The sequence below is a fragment of the Plasmodium sp. gorilla clade G2 genome (assembly GCF_900097015.1).
Source record: "Plasmodium sp. gorilla clade G2 genome assembly, contig: PADLG01_00_2, whole genome shotgun sequence".
Taxonomy (NCBI): Eukaryota; Apicomplexa; class Aconoidasida; order Haemosporida; family Plasmodiidae; genus Plasmodium; species Plasmodium adleri (nom. inval.).
The window spans coordinates 27,708-42,499 of NW_021628878.1; the positions used below are offsets into that span (position 1 = coordinate 27,708).

Consider the following 14,792-nt stretch of genomic DNA (forward strand, 5'->3'; position numbering starts at 1 on the left):
TTTTTATTTAAAGAAATTATATGTATATACATTTAATAATTATATAATGACCTTATATATAAATAATACACATTCCCTATATTTAATATATATATTTTTTTGCTATACAAACAATTTTTATATTAATCATTTAACCACATAAATATATATTTTTTGATCCTCAAATATATTCATCATACACATTAAATATATATAACAATTACAAAAATATTAATTATAATTTTTTTTTAATTTTTACATATACCTTTTTCAAAATAACTATAAAAAAATTTTAAACATTTACATTTTTCTACATCATTATTTAAATATACATGTTCAAAAAAAAAAAAAAAAAAATGAAAATAATAAAAAATATATAGTTAACAAAATAAAAATTCAATATTTATATTAAGTATGATATTTTTTCATATATTTACTCATTAATAACATAAATAATCAAATTACAAAATATGATTATATATTTTTTCAGTTTTTTTCTTGTATTATGTTTTAAATGTACATAAATAAAATTTATGGAATTTTTATAAAGTATTTTAAAAAATATATAAAACATACCATACGCATATACATACATATATATATATATATATATATCATAAGATTTACACATACGTTATATAGTTTTTTTGTAAATTCTTATTGAAAAAAATTAAATGAAAATATATACATATACATTATTATATGTATATTTTATATTCCTTAACATCTTATTTTGGTAGAACAAAAAATTATTTCAGAATGATATAACAAGGTTTACATTTTTCTCACAAAATATAATAATAAAACAAAATAATAATTGTAATGAAAAATAGAAACAATATACTATACTAATAATAATAAAAATATATTTATTTATTTCAAAATATAACATAGTTTATACATATACAAATTTTCTTTGTTTTTACATTATAAGGAAATATAAATAATTTATGGAAGAATGGAAAATATATTGAATTTATATATAAATGATGAACATAATTTTTTTTCTTCTTCTTTTTATAAGTATATTCTTGAGAATATAAATCTTTAAATGAATTCTCATATGATTTAAATAACATAATAATTCTATTTTTTTTTTTTGTAATATAATATTTAGCAACATTAAAAAAATGAATTTGCACATAAATATTTTCTTATATATTTTTAACTTATATATATTTTCATTCATTTTACTAAATAATAATGTATATACAATTATATATTATAAAAAGTAATTCAATTTATAAATAAGGTATTATATATATCTATATATATTATATTTATTTTATAATTTATTTAAATATAACAAGGAAATAAAAGAATAAAATATTTAGTTTAACAAAAAATATACTATTTATTTATATATATATATATATATATATATATATATATATATTCATTGAAATGAAAACAAATATTTTTAACAAGTTATTATCATATTACACATAAATATTTTTGACCATATTATAAAACAGAAGGTAAACACATATTTATACAAAAGAGTATTAAATGATTAAAATATAATTTAAACATTTGTCTTAGTCAATATATATATATATATATATATATATATATATATATATATATATATATATATATATAATGAATAAAACATAGGTATGTTTAATTGTATATAATATTAACTATAAAAAAATATATTTGTGTAATATAGTTCTATAAAACATATATCTTGTAAATAATATAATTATGACAATAATAATGATAAATCATTCAAATAGTTATACATGAATATTATAATGTAATATTTTATATAAATAATAAACATGACATATATATATATAATAGAATGTACAATTATATGTGATTATAATAATAAAAAAAAAAAAAAAAAAAAGAGTTTTATATAATATAAAATACATAAAAATTATTTATTTAAAATAACATAATTTAAAAAAAAAAATACAAAAAAGACAAAAATATCATTCAATAAATTATAGGAATATTATTTTTTTTTTAATATTTTTATTATGTAATCATTTTAAAATATTTAAAGGTTATATATAACACATAAAAAAAACAAAAACAAACAAACAAATACATAAAAAATTGATATATCAAATCAACAACAAAAACAATAATAATAATAAAATAATATATTTGTTCACATTATTTGAACAAAATATAAGATTAATTTTTCCATATTTCTTTTTTTTTTTTGTTCATATATATATATATATATATATATATATGTATATATATATATATATTTTTACTCACGTAAATACCTCTATATATTTATGCATTTACTTGTTGTTCTTCTGGTGAAGTTTGTATTATTTTTCTTTTCCCATTTACGTCATTATCATTTTCATTATTATTTAATAATGATCGATCTATTTCCTTTCGCATAGATGTTGCACTATATTTTCTTAATGCTTTTTGATGTGCTTGAGATATGTTCTTGTCTTCGAACTTTCTAAGTGCGATTTGAACTTCTTCTAGAACATCATCTTCTTCAGATTTTAATTCATCTTCTTTTAAATCATTCAAATGTGATTTGGATGTTCCCTTATTTTGATTGTTTTTTTGATTGTTATTTCCATTTTTATTTTCTTCTGATTGTTCTCCATTTTTACCATTATTCATACTACAACTACTATTTCCTTTTAATTTGTCTTCATATTTCTTTTTAATTTCATCTATATAAAAAGAAAAATCTTTAAATACATTGAATCGTTTTATCTTTAATGTTGGAGTAAGGTAATTATTCGTATCCCATTGTTTAGATGTTAAATATATGTCATTAATTATATTATATCTATTTAAATTAGTTTTTTTATAAATGTCCATCATTTTCTTCTTTACATAATCAATATAAATAGTCTCATTTAATGTTTCATCAATTAATTTTTCTGAATAATTCTTTTCAGTAACTCGAGTTTTTTCTAACATATTATCATTCTTTAAACTTGTAAAAAGTAAAGACTTATCCACAGATATTATTCCCAATGGTCCATCCATAGAATCATCACCATATACGACACAAAAATTTACAAATGGAATTTGTGTATACAAATTATTTAACATATCAGTTTCTATATATTCCCCTTGAGATAATTTAACCAAACCCTTAGATCTATCTAAAAATGTTAAAGAACCATTATCATTAATTTGTACAATATCTCCTGTTTTAAAATAACCATCTTTTGTGAAAGAATTTTGTGTACATTCCTTTTCTAAAAAGTATCCACTAAACACAGAATCACTTTTAATTAATAATTCACCTTTAGGTAATATATCAGTTGCTTTATATGTTTCCCATGTCCTTACCTTATATTTTGTGCTAGGAGAAACAGGTACTCCCATACTTTCAGTGTTATCATCTTCTACATCTTGTAAAAAAATGGGACCAGTAAGTTCTGTTAATCCATACCCCTGATAATATTTAATATTTAGTAAAACACTTAACTCAGCAGCAATATTTGGACATAATTTTCCACCACCATTTATAATTACACTCATATTTGGATTTATCACATCTTTAATTTTACTTGATACAGAAGTAATACCTTCAACTACTTTACTAAAACCTCCATTATTATTACCTTTACGTAAATTTATAGCCTGTTTTGCTATCCATTTCTTGCAACGTGTTAAGTTATTTATTTCGGTCATAATATTTGTATACATTCTACTAAATATTTTTGGTACCCCAAATATTATTTCGCTTTGAGAATTTCTTATATCATCATTCAGATATTTAATATCTCTACTCCATATATTAATTTTTATACCCAAAAATAAACACACTAAAACCATATTTCTTTCATACACATGAGATACAGGTAAATATGACAAATGTGTTCTAAGAGAATATTCTTTTAACATATTATTATCGCTTATTGGTATTACACTATTATAAAAATTCTTATTACTTAACATAGCACCCTTTGGTTTACCAGATGTTCCAGATGTATACACAATGGAGGAAATAAAATCAGGATCTTCGTTTTGAATTGTAACATTCATCACTTCTTTCTCTGTCATATTATCAAATAAGATAATACTTAACCCAACTGATTTAGCTTTTTCTTTTAATACATCAATCTTTTCTATTTTTTCGTTATCATATTCTAAGGAAGCCAAAATGGTATCTTCTCTCTTACCAGATTCTTTATAACTTCCTTTATTACTACTTTTTCTTAAACCATTAGTTTTTTCTTCATTTTGTACGTTCATTTTACTACCTTTAGTTAGATTATCTAGTATTATTAGCTTTTTCAAATATGGCAATTCATTTTTACGATTTAATATACCTTCAACCAAATCTAAGTCTAAACATAACCATTCTAATTTTGAACTATTTAATATATCTACAATTATATCTATACTAAATTTCGATTGAATTACTAATGTTGTAATGCCACTCATCATACAAGCCAAATCAGTAATTAACCAATTAGTTGAATTATTACCATATAATCCTAATAGTCGAAATTTACCATTATTTTTTTCTTCATCATATATTTTTTCTGGAATACCTGTACCTTCATATGTTTTCAAAGAATGATTAAACGATAACACCTTTTTAAAAAAATTTCCATATGTTATAGAATTCTCTACTTCTCCGCAACAATTCTCAACTATTGCCAAATTATTATTATCTAATTTATATTTATCTAAAAAAATATTCATAAGATGTTTATATTTATATATTGAACTTTTCATTTTATAATCTTTCATACAGTATACGCTCGATTCATTTTTATTTTCTGCACTTTTACATATTTCTGCGAAACGCTTTTTTCTATTAGTAGGTTGTGTTTGACATGGTAAAACATAAAATACATATATAACAAACAAAAACAAACTTAATAAAATATTCATCTTGTTCTATAAGAACATTGACAATCTAATACAAATATATATATACAACGTATTATTATATTTAAGTTTCTACAATAAAATTAAAAAAAAAAAAAAAAAAACAAGAACAAAAAATGAATACATAATGTCCTTATGATTCAATATATTATATGAAACAAATATAGTATTCCTTATAAAAAATATATTTTCTATGTAATTTTAAAAATTTTCAAATATGTATTTTATATATATATATATATATATATTATATTATATCATCTAATGTTTCATCTTTTAAAAATTTGTGTATATTTTATTTATACATTATTAATAAAAATAAAATTTATTAGAGAATTATGAATTAAAAATAAATAATAATTTAAAAATATTTAACAAATATATATATAAAATAAAAGAAATATAAAACAAAAATTAATTTTTCACTATAGATAATTTATAAATTCAATTAAAGTAATTTTTTTTTTTTTTTTTTTTTAAATATATTCTGTATTCTTAATATATAGTAGTAAATATTTTGCTTTATTTCTTTTTTAGAATATTTCTTTTTCCATGATATTTTTAAGTAAAATTTATATTTATTCTATAACATTATATATATATATATATATATATATATATATATATATAGGTTATCATATATGTATATGGTTTTATTTAAGGTAGTATTTAACATTAAAATAAACAACAATACATTATTAAAAAAAAAAAGAAAAAATCAAATAAAATATAAATTAAAAAAAAAAAAAAAAATAAATAAATACAAATATATAAATGATAACTTTTAAACGTTTTATCAATTATATTAAAAATATATAAATTATAATATATTTTATTCTAATGATATAATTTAATCTTTCCTTTTTTTTTTTTTTTTTCGTTATACAAAAAATATTATTGTATACATATATATTAAAATTTTATTTTTATTCGTACATAATGTATTATTTTTTTTTTTTTTTTTCTATTTATTAATTTATTGCATGTATATGATGTATATTTCATTCTATGTTGAATCTTTAATTTATATATAGTATTTATTTATTACTTTAATTTTTATTTATATTTTTTTTTTTTTTTTTTTATTCTTAGTATACTTATTATTTTAATATATATATATATATATATATATATATATATATATTTTTATAATTTTTTTTAAAAAACATTAGATTATTATTTTTTTTAAATAATAATTTTAAAAATAAATTATATTATATAAACACATATTTAAATGTTATTATATTATATAAATATATTATTAATTATATTATTTCTATATATTTAATTTTTCTTTTTTTTCAAGATATTTTGAACGTTATAAATTTTTGAATACTGTTCCGTAAGCAAAAATAATATACTTATATATATTATTTTACTTTTTTTTTAATAATTATTATTTTAAAAATAGAAATATATATATATATATATATATATATATTATGGATATATATTATATAATAAAATATATTATTAGTTCTCATTATTCTTATTTGATGTTATATATGTGATAAAGATAATAATATTTTTAATATGAAGATATTATTATAACATCAAAATTTTATAGAACATTTTTTTTAATTACATTTATAATATTTTATGATTTTAAAAGTATAAATAAATTAATATATAGTTATATATTTTTGTATAGTTTTAATACATTAAATACATAATTTAAAATAGTATTAAACTTTTGTAATATACAAATATATATTTTTTTTTAATTATAAAAAACCATATTTCTTTATTTCAACTTTATTTTCAATTTTTTTAAAATATAGTTTTAGGAATTTAATTTTAATATATAATATATATTCAAATATTATATATTTTTTTTTAATATAATAAATCGTTGCTATATAAAATAACACAAACATACAATAAGTATTAATATTATTTTACATTCCTCTGTATAGAAAAAAATATAAATAGTATAAACTCTTCATAATAAACTTAATAAATCTTAAGATATATTACAATTTACTGTTAACAAATAATATAAAAATATATGATACAATATATTCATATATATATATATTATAATTATGAATGATTCAAGTAGTTAGCACATATATTATTCCCTTAATTTATACATATATTTATTTTATTTTTTTTTTTTTTATTATAATATTTATTATATATATGTGTTAATATGTTCCTACATTGCAAAATATTATATATACATTATTCTTATTAAATATAAATAACAAATATACTTATAATTATATTCATTTTAATACACATCTGTACATACATTTAAATTACTCTTTATGCAAATAACCATATTATAAAAACAAAACATATATTGTTATAAAAAAAAACACACACATATATATATTTCCATCATATTCAAAAAAAAAAAAAAATTAATAAATACTTGCATTTTTTTTTTTTTAACATTATATTGATAAAAATAAAAAAATAATATATTGATATGAAAGACTAATTTAAAAATAAATTTGATCAGCAAACAAACAGAAATAGTCAAATATGAGATAACTATATATTATAGTGTAACAATCAAAAAAATAAAGAATTTATATATAAATATATATATATATTTATAATTAATTATAAAAAATAAATAAAAGAATATAATATTTAAACAAAAATATACTGTTTTCTTTTGTATATGTATACAAATGTACAAATCATAAATTCAAGAATAATATAAATACCTTATAAAAAAGTCATTTATTAATTATTATTAAATAAAAAAATAAGTATTCTTTATTTTTTTGAAAAACATTTTCAAAATGTATTCTATATTGCTAAATACATTATTTATATATAACATATGACCAACATAAAAAATATTTGCATGTATTTTTTTCAATATATCTTATTATATATATATATATATATATATAATTAAATAAATAAAATAGTGATAAAAAGATAACATGGAATTACTCATAAATGTATTTAATTGTTTTTTTTAAAACAAAAAGTACAAATATATATTTATACAACAGAATTTTTTAAATAAATGCAAATATAGTTTTAATTTATATAATATACATAAATATAGAGAGAGATAGAAAAATGAATAATATATTTTTACAATATATTTTAATCATAGAAGTAATCATTTATACAAAAAAAAAAAAACATAAAGATGATTTTTATTTTTTTTAAATACATTATAAATGAACATGTGTATTTTAACGTAAATATTAGAAAATTAAAAATATTTAATAAGAAAATGAAAGTACAATAAATTGAATGTATAAACTTAGTTGCCTTATAATAATATATTATACATTAAGTAGTAATTGTTTCAATATACAAAAAATTATATATTTTCTAAACGTTATCATGTTATTACATAAAATTTATTACATATTCTTTTATATACACACCTATAATATGGATACTTCGAAGAAAAATATAAACCTTTGAAGAATAAATATATTTATATACATATATATATTCATACAACATAGTTTAACAGATTTACTATAACATTGCTTTTATATATAAATACAATATGAATAAAAAAAAGATTATATATATTTATCTATGTTATTATAATATTATAAGATTGATTCAACTATGATATATAATTAAAGTTATAGACATCAAATAAACTAATTTCTAATAAATTTATAAAACAAAACACACAATAAAAATAGTATATAATAAATAGAATAAAATATATATTAAGACTGTATAAAATATTTTTCATATAAATCTTTTATAACATAAATATAATTAAAAATAAAACATAATCATATTATACATTTCTATAAAAATATATAATGGGGCATATTCAATATATCATTTATTTTATTTTCACATTTTATTCACTTATATGCATAATATAATATTTCATATTATATATATGTTGTATATTTATATGTGTCTGTACATATATATGTTTATTTCCTTAAGTTATTAATATGTGTTATAAACCATTTATAAGCATATATTATTTTTTTGTTATTTTTTTTTTTACCCGATATATTACAAATAATAAAAATAATTAAAATATTATGATTGTCACACTATACATGTATAAAACGTTACATATTATATATAGAATGGTTTTTTTTTTTTTTCTGTGATATATTTATATATATATATATATATATATATATATATATATATATATGTTATTTTATTTATTTATGTTTTCATATATTCCTTCATGTATTACATGTAATCTTATATATTTTACTTATTTGCAACACAGAAATATTAAATTATATTCCTTTCCATGTTTTGATTAAATGAACTTTTTAATAAATTTGTATATTCTGTATGTAAATCTTTTATTAAAGTTCTCCATGATAATCTATAAGCCATTACAAATATTCTAAATTCAAATATATTATGAGGAGTAACAGTTGACCATTTATTAAAAATCTCATTAATAGTCTTATCATAATTATTACTATACTTCTTAATTATCATATTACATTCATTTAATATGTTATTCAATTTATCATGTGGCAATCTACTTCTATTTCTTAGTCTCAAAAATTGATTATATAAATTTCTTTTTAAAAGGTTAATTTTGCTTTCCTCATTTTTTAAAACCCTTTTCCATATGTCTATTAATTTTTTGGTTTCTTCAGATTCATCTCCCAATAATAATATGTCTTTATTTATTTGTAAATCATTTTTATTTGTTAATAATGTGCATTCACTATTTTTATCAAAATTTATTTCATATGTAGTACATATATCTTTATTCAATAAATCTTTAAATAATGTTTTATTTTCATTGAATATATTTGATACATCTCCATTAAGATATTGACTTAATATATCATGCTCATTTAATATGATAACCTCCTTATTAATATTACATAACCTTAATAAACTGTTAGCACGTTTAACTAAACAACATCCAAAACCCTGAGTAGTATTATCACCTATTTTACTTAAAAATTCTTCTACTGTTTGTTCTCCACTTTTAGAATAAAAAGATTCTTCAAAATTCTCATCAATATATTCATTCTTATTATTAAAGGGTTCTTCAGTTGGTGTCTCAACAACAACATCAGCAGATTCATTGGTAGACAGCATCCTATTGCATATATTATAATTGAATTTAATTGGAGACACAGAGTGATTTAAGCCATCATAATTAAACTATAAAAAAAAAAAAAAAAAAAAAAAAAAATGTATTAAACATAACATTCATATATAAAAATATATGTATATAGATATTTCAATATTAAATTACTTGTACATGTACAATTCCCAGAACAACTAAATATAAATTAATTTTGTAATTTTTAATTATATTCATTTTAAATAAAAGAAAAAATATAATACAATTAGATAATAATATAAAAAAGAGCAAAATATATTATAATTATAACTATATTATATATTTATAAATATCCAAATGCTTATAAACAAATTAATATCAAAATATATATAATTTATTATATATATATATATATATATATATATATATATATATATATATATATATATATTTATATTAATAATAATATAAACAAAATTTTTATAAATTAAAATAGAAAAATATATTACAATAAAGAAAAAACTATAATAAAATAAAGAAAAAAAATTAAAAGAAATATAATTTAATACTATGAAATTTAAAATTATTACATATATATAATATATATAATATATATATTATATAAAGAAAAATACGAAATATAGTTATTTAAATAATTTTTTATTATCATAAAATATAAAAATAAAATTATTAATTTAAAAAAATAATAAAATAAAATAAAATAATATATTATTAATTTAATAATAATATTTCTTCTATATTCTTATTCTTTTTTAAATAAATATTATTTAAAAAATTATCATATAATATGTATAAAATTAAAGACACAATGCATGCTTTTAAAAAAGAATAATATTTCTCAAATAATATAAATCATATATACATCATATATTATATATAAATACTTTAAATATTAAAACCTTAGAGAATATAGAATACGTGTTTTGAAAATACTTTTTTATAAATATTAAATCATTTATTCTATATATATTCATACTTTGAAATATTATATTTATTTTTATAAAAGTAAAAATAAAAAATAAATTAATATTTCTAGTCCACATTTAAATACATAGAATATCTCCATTGTAATTTTCGTTTATTTTCTTACATATTTTATAATTTTAAAAATATATTTAATAAAATGATTTAAAGAAAATAATAGTAAAAGTAATAATAATGAAAAAAAATATACATATATATAAAACTTTTAACAATATCAATATAAAAAACCAAAACCATATATATATATATATATATTAAATATGAAAAAATATATATATATATATATATATCACATTTAATTAACAATAGTACTATTAAAATTAAAAACAAAAAAATAATAATCTATACCTGGTATAATATATTTTAATATAATGTATTGTATAAGATTGTATATTATAAAAATATATTATATTAAGCATTAACCTTTTGTATACAATTATTTATAAATTTTTATATATTTTGAAATAGTATATATATTATGTCTAAAATTTATTATATGATAATTCCACATTAACATAATATAATAATTTGACTGAATTGTCATTTTTAATAATTATATTATAGTATTTTATTATGATATATATTTTAAACATAATATGTTTTTTTTTTTTTTTTTTTTTTTTTTTTTTTATTTTCCCTTAAAGAATAATAAATAAGTGTGTTGTTTTTTTTTTATATAATAAGGTTTATTTATTTAATTTTTTTTAAGGTTATTATTAAAAAATATTTAAATTAATCATAACGTTTTTTTTCTTGTTCATATTAATATTTCCAAAAAATGTAATATATTTTCAATATATATATATAAGTTATAATAATATAAAATAATAACAAATATATGCGTGAAAAATAAAAAAATTTGAACATAAAAAAAAAAATTATAAATAAATAAAAACAAAAATTTATAATAATAAAAATTATAATATAAATATTTCAAATTACAAAATAATTTAAAATTTTATATTTTTTTATATATATAAACAAATAAATTTAATAAATATATAAAAACATGATAATCTTATATAATAAGAAAAATTATTATATACAAACATTGATATAAAATATAACAATAATTTAAAAAGTAATGTATACAAAAATTTCTTCATAAATTTTTTTTTTTTTTTTTTTTTTTTTTTTTTCAACCAAACTTAACCAAAATGAAATAAATAATATCATTATGTTTATTTTAGTGTGTATAAAATCAAATTAACAGAAAAAATAAAAAAACATATCATTCTCATTTAAGGTAAATTAGTTCAATTTTTTTTCTTTTTTTTTTTTTTTTTTTTTTTTTTTTTTGTTCATTTATTTTTTGACAGTTCTCTTGTTCCATTTACTGCTCTTAGTTTTACCTTTTTATTTTCTAAACCTTGATGTATTCCTACTATTGTTTGATGTGGCTCAGAAACAGACGCTTTTTCTAATTTTTTTGAATCATTCTCTTCTTTTTTTTGATCATTTTTTTTTTCATCTTCCTTTTTTTCCTTATTTTTATTATCTAAATTACTTCCTTTTAATTTGTCTTCATATTTCTTTTTAACTTCATCTATATAAAAGGAAAAATCCTTAAATACATTGAATCTTTTTATTTTCAATGACGGAGTAAAATAATTAGTTGTATCCCATGTTTTGGATGTTAAATATATGTCATTAATAATATTATATCTGTTTAAATTTGTTTTCTTAAAAATATCCATCATTTTATTCTTAACATAATCAACATAAATATTATGATTTATATTTTCATCGGTTAATTTTTCTAAATAATTTTTTTCATCAATTCCAGTTTTTTCTAACATATTATCGTTTTTTAAACTTTTGAAAAATAAACCTTTATCAACGGAAATGATAGCCAGTGGACCATCCATTGAATCATCACCATAAACAACGCAATTATTTATAAAACAAATTTGTGAATATAGATTATTCAATAAATCAGTTTCTATATATTCTCCTTGTGATAATTTAACCAAACCCTTTGATCTATCTAAAAAAGTTACAGAACCATTATCATTAATTTGTACAACATCACCTGTTTTAAAATAACCATCTTTTGTGAAGGAATTTTTGGTACTTTCCTTTTCTAAAAAGTATCCTCTAAATATAGAGTCACTCTTAATTAACAATTCACCTTTTGGCAATCTATCTGTTGCTTTATATGTTTCCCATGTCCTTACCTTATATTTTGTACTAGGACATATAGGTCCTCCCATACCTTCTGAATTATCATCATACATACTTTGAGCAAAAATAGGACCAGTACCTTCGGTTAATCCATAACCTTGATAATATTTAATATTTAATAAAACACGTAATTCGTCAGCGATTTTAGCCGACAATTTTCCACCACCATTTAATATAACCTTCATATTGGGGTTTATCTTATTTCTCAATTTAGATGATATATTTGTAATTCTTTCAAGAAAATTACTAAAACATCCATTTTTAAATAATTTACGTAAATATAAAATACTTTTAACTATATTCCTTTTACAACTTGATAAATTATTTATTTCTGTTATAATATTGGTATACATTCTACTAAACACTTTTGGTACTCCAGCTATTATTTCATCCTCAGAATTTCTTATATCCTTAGAAAAAAATTTCATATCTTTACTCCATATATTTATCATTCCACCATTCATAAAAATAAGATAAATATAAATTCTTTCATATATATGTGATACGGGTAAATATGATAAATGTTGCTCAAAATTATAATTTTTTACTACATCATGGTAATATATAGATATTACTGCATTATAAAAATTTTTATTACTTAACATGACACCTTTTGGTTTTCCTGATGTTCCAGATGTATACACAATAGAAGTAACAAAATCAGGATCTTCGTTTTTAATATTAAAATTGGTTGATTTAACCTTTGTTATATCATCAAACGTTATAATATCTATTCCAATTTTATTCCAATTTTCCTTTAGGCTCTTAATTTTTTCTAATTTTTCATTATCATATTTTAAAGAATATAAATTAATATCCTTTTTTTCTTCTTTATATAACTCAATTTCTTTTTTCTTTCTTTTATTATTATTATTATTATCTAAATCAACGTGTTTTCCAACATTTAAATTTTTTTTGTTATATTTAACTAAGCTATCTAAAATTATAAGTTTTTTCAAATAAGGCAATTCATTTTTACGATTTAATATACCTTCTACCAAATCCAAATCTAAACATAACCATTCAATTTTTGTCTCATTCAATATATTAACAATTACATCTAAACTGAATTTAGAATGTATCACTAATGTTGTCACCCCGCTTATCATTGCACCCAAATCAGTAGCTAGCCAATTAATCGAATTACTACCATATAAACCTAGTAATCTAAACTTTCCTCCATTTTCTTTTTCATTATATATTTTTTCTTCAATACCTTTTCCTTCATAAGTATTCAATGCATGACTAAATGATAATACTTTCTTAAAAAAATTATTATATGTTACATAATTTTCTGGTTCCCCACATGAATGTTCTACTAACCCTATTTTTTCACCTTTTAGTGTATATTGTTCTGCAAACAGTTTCATAATATGTTTATAAACAAATAATGGACTTTTCTCTTTATAATCTTTCATACAATATACACTCGATTCATTTTTATCCTTTGATCTTTCACATATTTCAGAGTAGCATCTATTTCGACGAAAAAGTTCATTAATGCAAGGTAACACACAAATTAGATATATAATAAAAATATATGCAGTATATATAATACTCATTTCAAAATATGTCTACATAAATAATAAAAATAAAATAAATAAATAAACTGAACAAAATGAAATATATATATATATATATATATATATATATATATATAATTCTTTTATAAATATTTTTTATAATTATAACAACTTACATTTTAATAACAATATATATTTGTATATTGTTAATTAATTTATTTTATTTTTGTCACTTATTCAATATAATTATTAAT

The 14,792-nt window shown here is 16.9% G+C and overlaps 3 protein-coding genes across 3 annotated transcripts; all 3 read right to left on the minus strand.

The window, feature by feature from the left end:
• Positions 1-2,235: 2,235 nt before the first annotated feature.
• PADL01_0001300 (acyl-CoA synthetase, putative) lies at positions 2,236-4,827 on the minus strand (the record flags this gene model as incomplete). The annotated part of the gene is made up of 1 exon (XM_028680464.1): positions 2,236-4,827. The coding sequence occupies one exon, from the start codon at positions 4,825-4,827 to the stop codon at positions 2,236-2,238; it is 2,592 nt and encodes an 863-aa protein (XP_028541242.1).
• A 4,197-nt stretch (positions 4,828-9,024) lies between these two features.
• PADL01_0001400 (Plasmodium exported protein (PHISTb), unknown function) lies at positions 9,025-10,084 on the minus strand (the record flags this gene model as incomplete). The annotated part of the gene is made up of 2 exons (XM_028680465.1): positions 9,025-9,924; positions 10,019-10,084. 2 exons carry the CDS (start codon positions 10,082-10,084, stop codon positions 9,025-9,027), a joined length of 966 nt encoding a protein of 321 aa, XP_028541243.1.
• A 2,048-nt stretch (positions 10,085-12,132) lies between these two features.
• Positions 12,133-14,577, minus strand: PADL01_0001500 (acyl-CoA synthetase, putative; the record flags this gene model as incomplete). The annotated part of the gene is made up of 1 exon (XM_028680466.1): positions 12,133-14,577. The coding sequence occupies one exon, from the start codon at positions 14,575-14,577 to the stop codon at positions 12,133-12,135; it is 2,445 nt and encodes an 814-aa protein (XP_028541244.1).
• Between the last annotated feature and the right edge of the window lie 215 nt (positions 14,578-14,792).